The sequence below is a fragment of the Melanerpes formicivorus genome, unplaced genomic scaffold (assembly GCF_026170545.1).
Source record: "Melanerpes formicivorus ecotype bairdi unplaced genomic scaffold, bMelFor1.0.p_v2 SCAF_1, whole genome shotgun sequence".
Classification (NCBI taxonomy): domain Eukaryota; kingdom Metazoa; phylum Chordata; class Aves; order Piciformes; family Picidae; genus Melanerpes; species Melanerpes formicivorus.
Genome location: NW_027142353.1, coordinates 49,287,126 through 49,305,951, shown reverse-complemented (window position 1 = coordinate 49,305,951; position 18,826 = coordinate 49,287,126). Strand labels below are relative to the sequence as shown.

General features: G+C 41.5%; 1 protein-coding gene across 3 annotated transcripts in view; it reads right to left on the bottom strand.

Annotated features, from left to right (window-relative positions):
- Nucleotides 1-12,042: 12,042 nt before the first annotated feature.
- ALG5 (ALG5 dolichyl-phosphate beta-glucosyltransferase) overlaps nt 12,043-18,826 on the bottom strand; it is a 31,550-nt gene continuing 24,766 nt past the window's right edge. For all 3 annotated transcript variants that reach the window (XM_068142675.1, XM_068142666.1, XM_068142683.1), the window contains 2 exons: nt 16,360-16,445; nt 12,043-13,315 (listed from right to left, as the gene is read on the bottom strand). In XM_068142675.1, coding sequence (XP_067998776.1) covers nt 13,203-13,315; nt 16,360-16,445 — 199 coding nt within the window. In that variant the 3' untranslated portion in view covers nt 12,043-13,202. The remainder of the gene's footprint in view (nt 13,316-16,359; nt 16,446-18,826) is intronic.

Genomic DNA, 18,826 nt, shown 5'->3' with positions numbered 1-18,826 from the left:
TTTTCGAAGGTTGTGTGGGGAAGTCATGGGAAATAGAAGGTTGCCTGGAAGGGTGGCACTTCTGTGGTGAATGAGGCAAGGGCCTACTATTCAACCCTCTGCTCCTGTGAGGTTTGATTTCTTCTATAGCATGTGTGAGGTGTCTTGACTAGTGGTGTCCAGGTGGTGAAGAACTGAGTTGTAGTTTAGGGAAATAAAGACTCAGAAATCCTGCTGTAGGAACATCAGCAGCTGCAGGTTCTGGTTGTTCCAGTAATAAGAGTGACAGTCACTGCAGAGATCTGCTGAAAGTAATGAGGAGCTAGAAATAATACTTGCCTGGGCTGCTTGCACTGTGTTTAACATGTAATGGAATGGGTGCAAGCTTGTGAGACTTTGCTAGGAAGAGAGATGAATAGCTGTGATGGGTTATGCCCATCCTGAAAGCTGGGGGGAGGGCTTGTGAGAGCCTTGCTCTCCCCTGGAGGGGGTTTTCCTCCTGGGAAACTGAGTTAGTCTGTTCCACTCCCCCTCCCTGTCCAGCAAGCCTATAAAAAGGAAGACACTGCAGCCATTTGTGCTCTTTTACTTCTGCCTCGTGGGGACAAAAGAGAGTTGCTGCTGGCTTCCTGGTTCCACGTGGTCAGGCCTGGTCCTCCTCCTCCCTGCTTACATCCACGCCTCTTCAAAGGGCTCCAAAAGACTGGGTTTGTATACATATTTTCCCCCATCCATCCTTGATCCTTACCCTTGTGAACCCTTCCTGTTATTGTTTTATATATATATAGTTTAAAGAAAATTTTTGCCTCACTACTTCCAAACCAACTCCAAATTATTTCTTGGTGAATTTGCTCCTTCCTTTTTTTTTTCCTCTCTATTAGGAAAGATGAGGAGGGAGTGGGGGAGGGATTCTCAGTCTTGCCCCCCATCTGAACTCTTAAATCACAGTTAAGGCTCAAACCACCACAATAGGGAAGATGATGGGCAGACACTTAAGTGTTTGTTGTACCCTTCTGTATCATGGCTAGAAGGCCAACTAGTGTGAGCAAGGAGAGTGATCAAAAGCCTCAGAAGAAAAGGCCTAGTTAGCTGGGCCTAGACTGAGGTGTAAGCAGGTCAAGGATGCAATGAATGTGAAAACAGCGTGGTTTGGGCCAGGGTGTAGCAGTGATACCTTCCAGCCCTAGACATCAGGTCAGGTTTTTGCCTTGTCTTAGGTGTCTGTGTTCTGGCTCTGTGATGTATAGTGTCAGAAGTCTTCTGATGTGGGCAGCCACTCCATGAACTGGAGTTTGTCACCTGGCCTACATACCCCTTGGCTGAAGCAACTTCTTCCTTCAGATATCTTTAATGTTACTTGGTACCTCCAGTGATATGGTGCCGGGGTATTGTATTGCATGTCTTGTGAAGACAAGGCTTATGACTACTATAAACAACTGCTGCACAATGGTTCTTCAGGGGATGAAGAAATGAGACCATGGACTGGGCATATTTTGGAAAATTTTCCTTGCTCATCTTGTGTGGTTCATTTTTTTGTTGTTGTTGTTGTTATTGTTGGTTTGTTTTTTTTCTTCCCCATGGTATTTCCAGTCTAGTTTTCTCTATCAAAAGTAACTGACCATTCTGTTGCTTCCAGTCTAGTGCTACAAAACAATGGTTTCCCAAGTATGCCTTAATGAAGAGTTGGGGAATGGATCTCATTTCCACTATATGGCTGTGTAATCCCCTTCTGGGAAAGTTTTGATGACAGTTTTTACAGTTCTGCCTCCTGGCCTTGGCCTCTGTTGAAAGTTGTTGAGCATTAGAGTAGGTGCATGGTCACAGTGGAATGATTCTTAACAACACAAGGTAGGCAGTTGGGCTCTTTGTCATGGATAAGACTAGGTCCTCCCACAGTGGGGTCAGTGCAGTATGTGTGTGGCTCCATCATTGTCTTCAGCTGATGAAGTCAGGGCTGCAATCAGTAAGATCATCGAGCCCTCCCTGGCTATGCCTTCTTGTCCCTTCTACAGGCATTACTGGGTCTCTGTGTGAGGAGTTTGATGGGTAAAGGTCCAGCTGAAAACAAAGCACATTTCAGATGTGTTAGCATTCAGCTGAACAACATGCTGACGTATGTGTGGTTATACAGTAGTGACATGAAAGAAGAGATGAGGATGACAGACAAGAAAATCAAGACCACACCTTACATCGGCAGGGTAACCTTATGTAGGCTTAGTGACATGGCTAGCTCTCGACAGTATGAGAGCTCCATAAGCCTCTGCATGGCAATTACTGGCTTTGTCCTTTATGTGTGTGAGAGAAAAGCCATTAGAAGTCAGCTGCTAGAAGACACAAGATAAATTTGGAATGGGTGCTTTAAGAGGCACTTGACTCAGGGCTTCATGAAGGACTTCTTTGTAGGAGAGGAAGCACCAGGCCATCTTCTGAGGAAGATTCAAAGTAGAGACTGTGTTATCACAGCAACATAAGGGTTACAGAAAAGTGGAGCAGAGGGGTTCTGGGTCTACCTTAGCTTAAAGGAACTTAACTCTGTGGTATCTCCTTTCTAAAATAGCCACTGAGCTGTAGAAAGGTCTAGCATGAGGTCACTGAACTCTTGTTGAAATTGGGCTGCAGTTTAGCAAGCAGTGTAAGACTCCTGAGGACACAGACTAAGTGGAGAGCTACACAGCATCATTTTTTACAAAGTATCTGAGAACGGGAAGTCTGGTTCTTGTCCATGTGCTGGGAACTGCTTCACAACACTTGCCTGACAAACCATTGCATAAAATACCTCCACAGGACTAGAAACAAGACTGAGGACTCCTTTCCCAAGGGGATATTTAAACTTTTTATTGGAAAAGATTTAAAATTTTCATTGGTCATATTTTGTCAGCAGTGATTTTATTACTCAATGGCTATTAATCATGTGCCTTACTGTGGCATTCATATTTCAAGTCATTAGCTTTTTATTTTCTGGTAAAAATGTAGTAGATCTGTAAGAGTGACTGTTCCCTGTTGTTGAGAAAGCCACAGCATCATAAAACTGGAGAAGCCTTGCACTAATGTAATCAATCTCCAAAATGACATCTATATTTGAAATACTGTGGCATGCATAGTGCCTTGCAATACAAAACAAAATGCTGCTAGAATTGCCATGTTGTGGCTTTGTTCTGGCATCCGGTGAGTTTCTTGTATGAACCTTCTATGCTGCAAACTCTTCTTCTATATGAAGGTCTGTTCCCTCTGACTTAGTGGCACTTATCAAACACAAGCAGCGTGTTGCCACATAACACTTGGGTATCAAGTTGGCATCTTAGCAAAATTACAAATCCCTTCTTTTTTTTTTTTTTTTAAATTACATTATCTCTCAGATATGGAAGATAGTGTTTGCTGCTGACTTTACATCCAGTGGATGTTCCCTATAAGCATTTTTGCTGTGTTAAGCAAAGTCCTGGGAAATGTGAGCCAATTTATTTTGAAGTTCTTCCATGTCTTACTGTCTGCAAAGGCAACAGCCATCTCAGGTGCACTGCTCACTTTGATCTGTCCTCTTTGTCAAGAATGAGGAATTAATCTATACAGGACACAGTCATCTGTAGGACTGTATGGGATTCAGCTGTGAGTGATTATAAATGCAGATTAAGTTAGGGGTGAAATGTCAAGTTTGGAGCAGAAACATGGAAAGAATGATCCATTCGCAGAGCTAGCAATGAGAGTTTCCTATGAAACTTTTAGGATCCTTGTAAATTATTATCTAGGCAGAGGTGAGAACAGCAATTTACATGCTTGCTGACTTTCCCTAATCCTTAAATAGCTGCCTGAGTGCAGTAGTTGCTTTATGAATGACCACTCTGCAGAAGTTTTCCCCAAACATCTTGCTTGATGGAAAAATAAAAGCTCTTGCACACTGCTCAAACTCATGCACCTATATTATGCATTAGATTTGCACCTAGTAGCAAAGATGGTATTCTCCCCAAAGTAATCACTGTACATAATAAAACTTCTTTAAAGCAGGGAATGTAATTGCTTGCTGAGTGCACACCTACAGAGCTATGTGCATAATGCTTACATTAATAGAGAACATCTTAGGAGAAAAGGAGCTAAAACCTCAGGATTTTTAGTGCAGGCTGCAGGCACGGTAATTGGGGACCTAGGTAATCAACAAAATCACTTCATACCCCCCTGTTAATGTTTGCCCTTCTCAGCAACGAGCTTCTGTTTTAATATATTAAAATCTTTGGCTTACCACTGGAAAATTCAGCAGGGGTTTTTTGAGGGTAAATAAATTATCATGCCCATCTTCCAGATTAGGGATAGACTGATGTACTGTATAATCTTGAGTAAATCACAAGTAGCCAGGAATAGAAAGAATGCTTCATTATTTTACAACCCAGAGAAATCAGTACATGTAAAATTAAATTCCCTTAAATATGCAGGTCTGTTCGAGCCACTCCTGAAATTCCTTTGTGATGGGGGAGGGCGCACACAGCAAGATAACTTTCCCTTGCTACTTTCTCCAAAACTGTTTCAGTATCAGAGCAGAGCACTCATGGTTTCAGGGAGGGAACTGTCCTTGCACTGGAATTTCCTTCCTTCAGTCTCCTTAGTGTAAGATGCAGTCATATACCCCCTCCTTTGAATGACTGTCCAGGTGTAATTAATTTCTAGGGCACTTCAGCAGTGACCCTGTATTTGGGATTCTACCATGATCCTGTTCTATTGTCTGGAGAAGGCAACATCCAGAATGTGAAGCTAGCCCTTCCTTGGTTAGCATGAGGCTTAGGAAGGCACTGGCAAGTATGTGACAGACAAATACCACACACATAGACAAAATGAGGAGTAACATTTCTACTCTCTAGGGTCTGACAGATCCCAGTATTCCTTATTCCTTTTTAACCACTTAACGATAAATGGCTCTAGTAAGTTGTCTATCTGTATTTAGTTGTTTTGGTAAACAGTCTTTCCCAATAATTAGTTAATTTGGTAAGTGAATTGAAAAGGCCCAGATTTTTTTGCTTTGGGTTCACATGCATTAAATGGAGAATTTCAGTGTCACTGAAATCGAGGCAATACATCACAGTATCACAGTATCACAGTATCACTTAGGTTGGAAAAGACCTCGAGTATCATCGAGTCCAACCTATCAACACAGACCCCATGACTAGACCATGGCACCAAGTGCCACGTCCAATCTCCTCTTGAACGCCTCCAGGGTCGATGACTCAACCACCTCCCTGGGCAACCCATTCCAATGATGAACAACTCGCTCGGTGAAGAACTTCCTCCTCACCTCGAGTCTAAACCTCCCCTGGTGCAGCTTGAGACTGTGTCCCCTTGTTCTGGTGCTGGTTGCCTGGGAGAAGAGGCCAACCCCTTCCTGGCTACAACCACCTTTCATGTAGTTGTAGAGGGCAATGAGGTCACCCCTGAGCCTCCTCTTCCCCAGGCTAAACAATCCCAGCTCCCTCAGCCTCTCCTCATAGGGCTTGTGTTCAAGGCCTCTCCCCAGCCTTGTTGCCCTTCTCTGGACACGTTCAAGTGTTTCAATGTCCTTCTTAAACTGAGGGGCCCAGAACTGGACACAGTACTCAAGGTGTGGCCTAACCAAAGCAGAGTACAGGGGCACAATGACCTCCCTGCTCCTGCTGGCCACACTATTCCTAATGCAGGCCAGGATGCCATTGGCCCTCTTGGCCACCTGGGCACACTGCTGGCTCATATTCAGGTGGCTGTTGATCAGCACCCCCAGGTCCCTCTCTGTTTGGGAGCTCTCCAGCCACTCCGACCCCAAACATGAAAACAATAGTGCACAGGGAAGTTGCTTAAATCAAATATATTCTTGGGCAGTCAACCTTTTTTTTCTTCTCTAGCTTTTTATCAAATACTGGAATGAAATTGCTTGCTGTCTCCTTTATGACAATAATTGCACCTTTTTGTAGTCCCACTGTGATGCTCCTACAGAAAACTGGCTTTCTTCTGTTCTTGCTCTTATAAAGCATTTTATTGAGAAAATTAATTGTCAAGAATAGTACAATGAGACATAACATCAGAAAACATTTTTGTGAGACCAGAATTTTATTGTTTGATTCTAAAACAGTAAAGGTTGTTCCAACCTTGTCTGGGCTTAAGCTCTCATTATCATGAAACGTTCTACCAGGCAGGACCTACCCAGACTTGTGAAACTACCAAGGGAAGAGCTGACACAGTTGATTACCATTTTCAAAACTTATGACTTGGCTTAAAGACTGGAAGATGGCCATGGATATGGTTTTGGTGTTTTTGCTTTTTTGGCAGCAAGATACAAAAGTTATCAGCAGTTCTGTTGCTAAGACCTTAAATGGCATCAAACCTAGCCAGGCAAAAAGAGTCAGAAATTCCTTGTGGTTTCAACCTAGTTCCTAGTTTGACAGCAGATGATGGAGAGTACGCAGTAGGGTAGTTTATGACAGCCTGTGCAACTGAGGTTGTAATATGGTTACAGGATCAAGCTTGTCCTTGACATAATTAGCTAAACCTTTCCCTACTCTACAAATATAGGAAGACAGAGATTTGTCCCACATGTGGAAGGCTGTTTTCCAGACACCATGCAAAGTGAATTTGCCAAAACTGACTGCAGAACTCAATGATTCTTCATCATCCTGTGGTTCAAACAGCTCTTCTGATCTCCAGTCCAAAAGCTGACACTCAGTATTTCCTTTTGTTTTGTAACAGGATCTTTAAACAGTTTCAGAACAACCCCAGATGACACATTAGAACATTGGCAAAAATTATACAAGAATTCCAGAATTAATGTCACCTCATTCTTAAAGAATACCATATAGAACATGCCAGCAACAAAGGCTTGGATTCAGTCTAGATGTTGAGGTTCACTCTGCTATAACAAGAAACTGATGAAAGGTCAAGACGAAAGTCATCTTGACAGCATAACACAAGGACCCAAGGAAGGCAGAGCCTGACTGATGCAAAGGCAGGGACCTGAGAGGGAGTAAAGATGCAGGTAAGAAGGATCAACTACATGACTAAGCAATTTTGTGAGGATATTTGTGTGCAGCTGTTCCTTTAATACTAAGTGTACATGTAGAAAGAGCTTGTAAGTATGAGCAAGTTGCTTACATAATTTGCTGCTGGCACAGGGATGCTGGGAAGCATGGTAGAGTAGAAGTAGGTGAAGGATAACCACTCACAGTCTGTTGGAGAGCTTATGACCAAGTACTGCTCACTGGTGGTAGACTCTGTTCTTAGAAAAGATAGGAGAATTAGGAGGCCTTAATGCAATACTCAGCTGCAGGAAGTCTGTGTAATGGAGTACTGCATGCTAGTGTGGCTCTCCCAAGAGAATTTGGAAGCATTTCCCCTGGGCCTTGTGAATTGCTGCAATAATGCTTACATTGCAGTTGGCCAACATGCCCAGCTGATCCACACCCACTGCTGCTGCAGCTTTCTTGGTGCTGTTTGCCTTAAATGTCCTGGTTTTGTCTGGGATATTACTGATTTTTCTTCTTGGATCAAGTAAGTCAGATTATTTCTAGTGACTATAATCATGCATTTACAGTCCATTGAAGAGCTACTGCTGACCTGCTTGCTGGCCTAAAACAGATTAGACAGTTTAAAAAGGGTGTCCTACATTTGTCAGGTATAGATTGCTATTAACACATCCAGCAAGAGTTCTGCAGAAAGGGGGACATGGAGAACAGTGCTTTAGCAAACAATGACCTAGCTTTTGCACTCATGTGCATATAGTGAGACTGTGTGTGCAGTCTAAGAATCAGATACAGGGTGACTTGCAGACTGATTCATTGTTAACTACAGAAGTGTACTGGTACTTTGAAGGCTGTGCCCAGAAAGTGGGACAGGAATGTTGGCTGGGTATTTTTAACACCAGGGCAATATAAAACTATGAAGTTAGGGCAGTTGAACAGATTAATGAATGGTATAAAGAAAAATGGATTAAAAAATACCCAGAAGAATGGAAGCTAGTTAGCACTTTCTTTTCTGATGGATCTATTAAATGAACTCATTTCTAGCACGCTCCTCTCAGCTATGATCTCACAACTATTACTTAAGCTTGGTCATATAAAAATACCATCTCTTTTTTTTCCAGTAAGAAACAAAGGTTTGTCTGTAGCTTCTCCCCTGAGCCCGGATGACCCCTTGGGCTAGCATGCTTGAGACTCCCTTATGTGCTGCTGGCTAACGCAATAGGCACGACACAGTAGCACCCAACTCTTAACCTCTGAATCCCCATCCCAAAGACGTAGATAACTTATGGTTCAGCTGGCAGGGTGCAGCCTTCAGCAGTGCTGGAACAGTACTTTAATTCATGCCCTGTGAGCTATAACAGACATGCCACTGCATCCCTAAGAAACATACACGGATCATAAATAAGGTTAGATGTTATTTTAAGTAATAAACTCTGAGATACAGAAACTTCACTGCAGCCTTCTATCTTTGGCTGTCTCTTAATTTTGACTATTTTTAGTTTGCAGTCAGCATTATGACTGTGAAGTCAAGGAACACTTGGACAGTAGGTACATAAATAATTATGGATAGGTCTCCCAAGCCTTAAACATTTGCAGGGGATTCAAGTTAAATACTGGCTACCACTAATCAATGACTTGGGAGATGTTGCTGTGCTTGTTTGTATTAATACAAATTCATTTCCTGTGGTGAAAAACTAACCTGGACTCCTCTGCATTCGTGGTGGTGGAAGGGTCTGCATAGAAGTTTTGAGAGTTGTAAACTTCCCTATTCCTGAATGTAGTTCTGCAGAATGAACTAGAACTGTCTCCTATGTTTGGCTGCTTGTATTTCATACTAGTGATCTCTGAATGCTTTCCATAGATTAAAACCGATGAAAGCTGTGTTATAACTCACTTAAGAGTTACTCTGCTTTGTGATGGTCTCTTCTCCCAGGCACCCAGTACCAGAACAAGAGGACACAGTCTCAGGCTGCACCAGGGGAGGTTCAGGTTGGATATTAGGAAGAAGTTCTATACAGAAAGAGTGATTGCCCATTGGAATGGGCTGCCCAGGGAGGTGGTGGAGTCACCATCATTGGAGGTGTTCAGGAGGAGACTTGATGGGGTGCTTGGTGCCATGGGTTAGCTGTTTGGGTGGGTTGGATTGGTTGATGGGTTGGACGCAATGATCTTGAAGGTCTCTTCCAACCTGGTTTGGTTTATTCTAAATAAAGGTTTATTCTAAATAATGCTGCAATGTCACTGGAACCAGTTAGGGATATTGAGTCAACTGCTAGAGTTGCCACAGAAAACATGCTCCACATCAGCAGCATATGCATGGAGACTAAAAAGAGAACTTCTACCGTTTTTTCCAATCCATACTTAAAGCACAAATTAAAAAAAAAAATACTTACAAGGATACAAGCTAAGTGTGTATCAGGAGATGTTGCATTGCTGCTGTGATAAAACATGCTACCAGTGAAGAAAACTTGTGTAAACTACAGAACATTTTTCAGTAACTTGTTTTTCTGCATGTCTTTTTTGAAGAGAACTGTTTGATACAGACTCATGGAATTATTTCTGTTGGAAAAGACCTCTAAGATCAAACTAGCCTATTCAAAAAGTCTCTTACCAAGTCTTGGTAAAGTAGTGGTGAAGCGTAAGTTTTTATGCAGATACCAAAAATTTTTAAGTTGAAATCTGCATTTATGAAAGCACTAACTGTGCAGGCATTGATGCTGGTATGAACATTACAGAATTACCATGTAGTTTTTCTCTATTTGTTTTTATTTCCTTTTCAAAGTCTATGAGAATACCTTGCTTTGATGTGTCTCTGAGGGGTGGGATCATGAAGAGCAGTAAGCTAGAAGACTTGAATCTCCATGGGTCACCCCGGAGAGTGCAAGAGTAGGAGGAAATAGTAAAGATTAAGATTCCACTGAAATACAAATGAGGTAACCTTTTGTATCTCTGCAAGTCTGTAAAGAGAAGAGGCAGGACAAGCAGACAGAGCACTGGTTTGAATAACAGACTTTGTGATCAGGAAAGCTGTCTACGTATGCTCAGAGGAACTTGGTTCTCTACACAGCCTCTGTAGAGTTTCTTTTTGTGTGACAGCATGCCCAGGAGCTCCTTGCTCATCCAGCCAGGTCTCCTAGCATTCTTTCCTGTCTTCCTCTTTGTTGGTATACTTTGCTCCTGGACATGGAGATGGTGATCCTAGAACCAGCTGTCCTGGGCCCCTCTTCCCTCTAGGGCTTTGTCCCACAGTAGTTAGGCCAGCAGATCCTGAAGCGATTAAAGTCTGCATGCCTAAAGTCCAGAACTGTAAGCTTGGGATATGTCCTCCTAGTGCCCTGAGGATCTTAAGTTTTGTCACTTCATGGTCACTGCAACCAAGGCTATCCCTGAGCCTCATATTGGTCACATGCTGAATAGGATGATGTTAGACAACTCTGACTAAAGTCAGCAGGTTGGCTTGGGATGTGTAGTATTTCACATAGGTAAAAGGCGCCTTGTTCAGGATTCTGGATTCCAATAACCTTAAATGTAGGCACCTGGGAAATGATGCTTAACTTCTGAAGTCACATATTGGGTCTGGTCCAAACCCTCTGTCACCTGATAGGATCTTCATGGGAAAATCAAGATACACAATTGCAAACTTCCCATTGATTCAGATAGCTACACAGAAAAATAGTGGTAATAAATTAAATAAACTTGGAGACAACCGAAACTGAGTAACTAGCAAGTACCTAGCAAGATGTGTGGATTTAACAAGAAGAGTTAACTCTTCCATTTAAGGTAAAAACTTGTGGAAGATCAGGATGTGAATGACTGTTAGGATATATACAGAATACAGAATACAGAATTAACCAGGTTGGAAAAGACCTTGGAGATCATCAAGTCCAACCTGTCACCCAACACCATCTGATCAACTAAACCATGGCACCAAGGGCCTCATCCAGGCTCTTTTTAAACACCTCCAGGGATGGGGACTCCACCACTTCCCTGGGTAGCACATTCCAATGGCCAATCTCTCTTGCTGGGAAGAATCTCTTCCTACCATCCAGCCTAAACCTCCCCTGGCACAGCTTCAGACTATGTTTCATACAAACACATCTCTGATCTCCGACAGCTACAGATTTCCATTAAATTTTTCCTTAATTTATATAGGATCTGATTTCTGGCAATTCAAAATTAATTATGTTTCACATCACTCTGCCTTTGACATTTCTTGAAAACTTAGGTTCCTGTAGAATGTTTTGGTGTCAGAGACATCAGAGACATGTTTGTGTACTGTAACTTGGGGTCTCTGCTACGTGGTCATCTCTTATTGAAATAATCCATAGCCATTGCATAGCTGCTTTTAAAAATATCCAATTATCTTTCTCATTTGTTTGATAGTTTTCAGTGCATACTTTCCATTGTGCTTTCTCTGCATTCAGTAAATATTTGGATTAAATTAATGTTGACCTGCATACTGATATAGGGCTCAAGAAACAAGTGGATTTAAGACCTCTGACCCAAACCTGAGATTTGTCAGGGTTCTAAATCTTCACTCTGAAAACATGCACAAGGCACGGACTTTAAAATCTCTTGAAATTTCTCAGCTGTACTAAATTTCACTAGAGACATGCTCTTATTCACTTCAGTTTTAACAGTGAAAAAGCCACTTTTTGCTATCTTGTATTTGCTCCTTGTTGGGCTCTCCAAAGCTAGTGCACTTTTGCTTCGAGTGTGATGTTTACATGTACCTGGCCAACACACATTTAGAGGAATGATGATAAATGACTGTGAGCAAAAACCTAACACTAAGTGTGAGACTAACCTTCTGTTAAGAGTATCTGCCTGGTGGAGTCTTGTCCTGTGTGTCTTGTATTTCATAATCTGCTCCATTTTAAGGGAAGATGTAAGGGAAATTTTAGAAATCTGTTTAAAAGAACTGGCTGGCAACTTTCATTAAAGGCAGAGCTATCACTGATCAGGAAAATTCACTTTACAAAAATGAGAAGCTGGTATTTCATTTAGCAATGGCACCAAGAAGTCATGTGACTGGTTTTTCAGAAGCAATAGAGATGTACATGGACTAAGCAAGAGAACAAAGGCCGAGAAATCAAACTGAAGGCGCTTTTGGAGAATTTATTTCAACACTTCAATTTATAGAAAACTGAGGTAACCCTAACAGAAGCAAAACTCAACTCATTGCAGAAGGAGTAAAAAATATCACCCAGTGAACTCATATGTGAAAGTACAATCATACACTGCTCATCATTTAAATCATCCTTCACATTTGTATGTTTACAAAAGAAAGTCTGGTGGAGCTTGTTGGCAATTCACAACTGTTTTGAGAGCACTACTGAAACTTGTGCACTGCAACCCAGTATGACAATACAAAGAAAGACTCCAGATCCCTCCATCTCTTATCTCATTTGAAACCTGACAACACCAGGTTGCCATTGCTAATGCACAGGTCCCCGGTGCACGCAGGGTCTCATTTTGTGTGCTCTGAATTGGGTTTCCATACCCTTTTCACTAAGATTTGTATATGCCAAGGACTGGTAGCCTTGAGCATGCAGTATTAATTAGTACATGTGAACAAAACATACTCATAAAAAGACAACATTTTAAAATGATGCTATCTCTTGGACCTTCTACATTCTGGAGACAATCTGCAGTTTAATCTCAGACAAACTATTTCAGCTTCAGACAAAATGTTTGGAATGTCAAGAGACTACTGAAAGTTCTTAAAACAGCCTTAAGAAGATGACTGTTACAATGCCGTAAAACCCATTAGTGTTTCCCATAACACTGAACCTAAACATGCATCAGCATGAACCATGATTGATAACTTCAAGTTGCCATATGGTCATGTATTTCCAGGTAGCACAGAAACAAATGGTTGTGGTCATTCACAACACGATATTGCACAATGCAGAATAGAGTGCACCTTTTTAATATGTATAAGGACATTCAAAATGTATGATGAGACAAAAGCAGATGTATTTATTTCAGTGAATTTGCAAGACATGGTAAAGTTACTATTTAACAAAATAAAAACTTGATTACCAGATATGAAAATCTTTTTGGAAATGATTTCTCTTTTCAAAACTTTGTATAAATTTCCTGCTGACAGTCTTATAAAACGCATACAAGCTGCAAAAATGAAACATACAACAGAAGCAATGAAGAATTACCTCAGCTTTCATCACCACTTCACTTGATTGAAACTGTTCTCATGTTCCAGTAAGTATAATAATATATTTGGAAAATGTAAATAACCTAATTACATTTTCTTGTTTCAATCTGCCAGGCACCAGTCATATATCGCAGTCGTATAAAAAGGAGATCTCTGCCCATCTGCAGCCAGCTCCAGAAGGGAACTAACTTAGAACCTGTGATTAATGAAGAAGAAAAGCAAAAGGACATTGCTTAAAAAAATGAGCATTGGCAAGGCATGCATTTAAGCAATCATGAACCTCTGCATTCTCAGCATATTCAGCCCCACAACCTAGACCTTAAGATTAATACAAATCTGTATTGTGAAAGTTATTGCTTTGTAGTAATTACATTGCACCATAGATGGAAGATTTCAGTTTGCAATCACCACAGTAATGCCTTGTATGTTGCAAGATGCATCGTCTTCTCTGGCTTTGTTCAAGTAAAGAGGAACCTGAACACCAACAGTTAAGCAAAGGATTTCTTAGTAGAATCTCTCTTTGGAGAAGAGGACAACCACATTATCTTAAACGAACTTCAGGTAAGGTAAGGAACCCATGATATGGAACAAAGCACTCTTCCACCTCTGCCAAGGTCTGTGTTAGGTGCAATGAACACGTGGAACTGCACTGAAAGGAAACACTTCTAGTCAAGTTGGCTTAGGATGTTCTCAACTTGCACCCTTCAACAGCACTGCAGCTCATTATACTTTGCTGTTTAGAGATTGTCTTGAGGAAAAGAGATGCAAAGTACATTAACAAAAACTAAAAACATGAAATGGAAAAAAAGAATTGCATTTGATGGTAGGGAGGAAGTGAGCAGAAGCTTAAGCTGGTTTTACCATGAAGAAATAGCAATTTGGTTCCAACTCAAGGGTAAAAAGGGGAGTTTATGGTCTTTGGAAGAAGTGCAGGCCACTCAGGAGGACTACAAAGTTGCTGTGAAGCTGTGCGGGAAGAAAAGTAGATGGGTCAAAGCCTGACTGGAAATTAATCTGGCTTCATCTGTTGAAGACAACAAGATGTATTTATACAAATGTATTAGCAACAAAAGGACTAAGAAGAATCTCTGTCCTTTGTTGGATGCAGGGGGAAACACAGTGATCAAGTATAAGGAAAAGGCTGAGGTACTCAATACCTTCTTTATATCAGTCTTTAGTGGTATGACTGGTTGTTTGCTGGCTACCCAGCCCCCTTGAGCTGGAAGACAGGGATAGGAAGCAGAATAAAGCCTCCATAAAGCAAAAGGAGATGGTTAGCAACCTGCTCCATCACTTGGACATTCACAAGTCCATAGGGCCAGGTGGCATACACTCAAGGGTACTGAGAGAACTGGTAGAAGTGCTCACCAAGCCACTTCCCATCATTTACCAGCAGTCCTAGCTAAATGGGGAGGTCTCAGCTGACTGGAGACTGACAAACGTGGCATCAATCTACAAGAGGGTAGGAAGGAGGACCCAGGAAACTACAGACCTGTCAGTCTGATCAGGGAAGGTCATGGAGGAGATCTTCTTGAGTGCCATTATGCAGCATGTGCAGGGCGACCAGATGATCAGACTCAGTCATCACGGGTTCATGAAGGGCAGGACCTGCCTGAAAAACCTGATCTCCTCCTATGACAAGGTGGATGAGGGATCCTCCTGGAGGAACCATCTGCTTATGGTGAATGTGTGGATGCTTTGCTGAGTTAAAAACCATCTGGATGGCCAGACCCAGAGAGTGATGGCAAATGGAGTTTAATCCAGTTGGTGGATGGATGGTCACAAGTGGTTTTTCCCAGGGCTCAGTTCTGGGGCAAGTTCTATTTAATATTTCTATCAATAATCTGAATGAGGGGATTGAGTGCACCCTCAGTAAACCTGAAGATGATGCTAAGGTGGAGGGAATGTTGATGTGTTTGAGGGTAGGAAGGATCTGCAGAGGGATCTGGACAGACTGGATTGATAGGCCAAGGTCAACTGTATGAAATTCAACAAGGCCAAGTTCTAGGTCCTGTACTTGGATCACAATAACCCCATGCAGTGCTACAGGCTTGGGGAAGAGTGGAAAGCTGTCCAGAAAGACTTGGGAGTGATGATCAACAGCTGGCTGAATATGAGCCAGCAGTGTGCCCATGTGGCCAAGAAGGCCAGCAGCATCCTGGCCTGTGTCAGGAATGGTTTGGCCAGCACTAGTAGAGAAGTGATTGTCCCTCTGTACTCAGCACTGTTGAGGCCACACCTTGAGTATTGTGTTCAGTTTTGGGGCTTTTGCTACAGGAAAGACATTGAGGTACTGGAGCAGATACAGAGAAGGGCAACAAAGCTGTTGAAAGATCTAGAGAACAAGTCTTAAGAGGAGTGGCTGAGGGAGTTGGGGTTGTTTAGCCCAGAGAAAATGTGGCTGAGGGGAGACCTTCTTGCTCTCTACAACTATTTGAGAGGAGGTCATAGCAAGGTGGGTGTTGGTCTCTTCTCCCTTGTAACAAGTGATAGGACAAGAGGAAATGGCCTCAAGTTGCACGAGGGGAGATTTTGTTTGGGTATTAGAAGAAACTTCTTCATTGAAAGTGTTATCAAACACTGGAATAGGGTCCCCAGGGAGATGGCTGAATCACCATCCCTGAGGAGTTTTAAAGATGCATAGATGTGGTTTAACACCAGACTTGGCAGAATTAAATAATAGTTGGACTTGGTGTTCCTAAAGGTTTTTTCCAACCAAAATGTTTGTATGACTTTAAATAAGTATGGAGCTGTACTTTCCAGTAACTCAGTAACAGACACCTCCCTACAGGTCTGAAAGAACATCACATCTTAAGAAAAGAGGCTGCCATAGACAAGGCCTTAATAGGTGGGCTGAGACTTTTGGAAGGCAAGACACGGTGAAATGGAGTTGAATCAATAACAATGATTGTCAGATGCTCTGCACAGTGCTTTACAACTGCAGTATTTTCATTATCACAGTACAGGAAGAAGCCAAGCCAAAGCAGTGGTCTATCCTAGCAGTATAACCACCTACTTTTGTTTCCAGTGGGAGTGCAGTTTCTCTTCCTCGCTACCCCTTCACCTACTCTTCCCTGTACCACACCACGACACAAGACTGGCAAAGATATGAAATTCAAAATTTGTTTGGAAAGAAGACTATGTGTTATCCAAACTGAGTAAAATACAGGAAGACTCTTGAATATTTCATTCTGGATTGACATATAAGGAATCTTATGAAAACATAAACCATTTTCCTACCTTCAATTTCAGTCCAGTTGACAGCAACTTCTGCTATAGGTATTCTCAAGCACTGAGCTATATAAAGCAGTTCCACATCAAACGCCCTGAGGAAGAACAGGAAATTGCAAATACAGTCACACTTATTCCAGAAGAAAGATGGGGGCACTGTTAATTAAATCCCTAGCCTGATTTAAGGAGGTTGGTGTTCAGTTATGAAGCTGATATCAATGATATCTCTCTCTGATACAGGTCAGATGCACGTGAAAGGGAAATTAGTTTCCCTGACTAAACAGCTCAGCACACAGCCCATATGCAGACAGCAGTGTTTCACTGTGTCCTGCTTCTGAAGGTGTAGGTCATGCTGTGTTCACACTGCTTCTTACTTTTCCATCTGCACAGTCACAATTTCAACATATTTAAAGACCAAGCAGTCAAATGTAGAGTGTCAATCTGTATTTCTAGTAGTTTTTTCAAAGAGGACAACTACAATCTGTGGCTTTACACTAATCTGATGCTTTCTCCTTGTACTTTCTTAGTCAAGAATAAAGGCATCAGACAGAAATTAGAAATCATATTACTGTGAAATTGAACAACCAGTCGTTGTTGCTGGCACAATTGTTTCCAGGTTGTGCAGCAAAATGAATTGGCGAAGTGACCCTACTCTAAGTCAACTGTCCCTCCCTGATCAGTTTATCCAAAATACACTTGAATCCTCTCAGAGAACTGTTTGTTTGTTTCATTCCAGCAACTGCATGCTCAAGTGAGCCTTCTAGATCTGTGATGCTGAGGCTTTTTATGTAGGAAAAGTGTTTAGGCAACTACAGCTCGTAATACCCATGTAGACATCAGCATAGAAAACTACCGGCAGCTGCTATTGACAGGGGTAAATGCAAATCACACATTCTGATGCTGTTGGTTAAATTTCTTAGATTTATTGATTGCTAGGTCTTTTTTTACACCCTCTTTGCACTCTTTAAATGCCAGTAGAGATGGTTTTGTTCCTTAAATGAGTTCTAGTAATTGGAATTGAAGCTAAACAGCCCCTAGTCCCCTTCCTCCCATAAAAATGTTTTTCAAAATACTAATCTGTATTGGAGAAAAAACTGTCCATGGCCATCCACATCTGATTTCTACTAGATTCAATATATATTCACACACTGAGGCTTTTTTTTTTTTTTTTCCCAGTGAAGTAAACCTTAAAGGTTAAGGAATGGCATATGTTTTAGCCCAGCTATTGGTAATGTTTCCAGCTTAAAGACAATGGAACAGATGACCCAAACCAGCTTACCCAGGTCTTGAAATTGTGGCTGCGAGGCAGTCAAGTACAGTTCAACACTAGTCCTCATTTTCTCTCAGTAACTTCCTAAATTTAGAATCTCCTTAAATTGTCATTGCTATATCCAAGACAATTTTCTTTTGAAACTGGAGAAGACATATGCAATAAACCAAGTAACATTATTCGTTCATGCTTTATGGGTTGCTTGAATTCAAATCATCGGTAACCCCATTTAACACTATGGAATGCGTAGATGTGTAGAAAGAGACAGACAGGTGATCAAGAGCAGGCAAAAAGACATACTTTAGCAGGTTGACAGCTCAGTTCAGATGCTGTTTCCTTCTGCTTTAAGCCACCCTCTCCTATTAAGCAGTGCAGTGTATTTCTGTGAAACTATTAATGAATTCAACAGTAGAAGTCACCTTTGAAATGTACACTTGGGTATGACACACACATGAGGGCTCCCATTGAAGTACAGACCGCAGCATTCTGGCTTGCTGGTGAAATAATTTTCAAACATGCATCAACCTGAACTTGTTTTGTACGTGTATATTACAGGACAGCCATTGATAGCATTCTGCACAGCATTAAAACATGCCAAAGCAGCATAAACGGAGGTTATCTACAGAGACCACAGTTACTGTATAGAGAGAATCTAGAACCACTTTGTAAATATGATTTTGATTTAGGACACAGGCCTTTTAGTTGTCACAAAAACGGTTACAGAATAAACATGAGGCTCTTCTGCCCCAGTGAACTGCATCTGCTCCACGCAGTCTTGATCTTTCACTATTTTCCTCAAATAAGAGTTGCATGTTATTACATTAATTATGCCATGGTCTTATTTTTTGCTGACATTTTACATGTGTAAGCCAAAATCCCCAAGTATTCACCTTTGAATGTTTATGAGTCATGTGTATTAAGACCAAATCTAATTTTGTAATACTAATTGCTTAACCTACTAAAAATCTTAAAAGACACAGAATAATTGTCTGATGAACTATACTGTATGAGCTGCTCTAAAAACATTGCTACATAAAGTATTAGCCTAGTGAACTAATAGCTATTTGCAACAATTCCTATGGACAACTGATTACTGGAATGTCAGCACATACACCACAGTGCAACAACATTAAAGAGTCTGGTGAACTACAGAACTCAAAGAGAAAGATTAAAAGCACAGGAATTGATCAGGTTGAACATTAATAT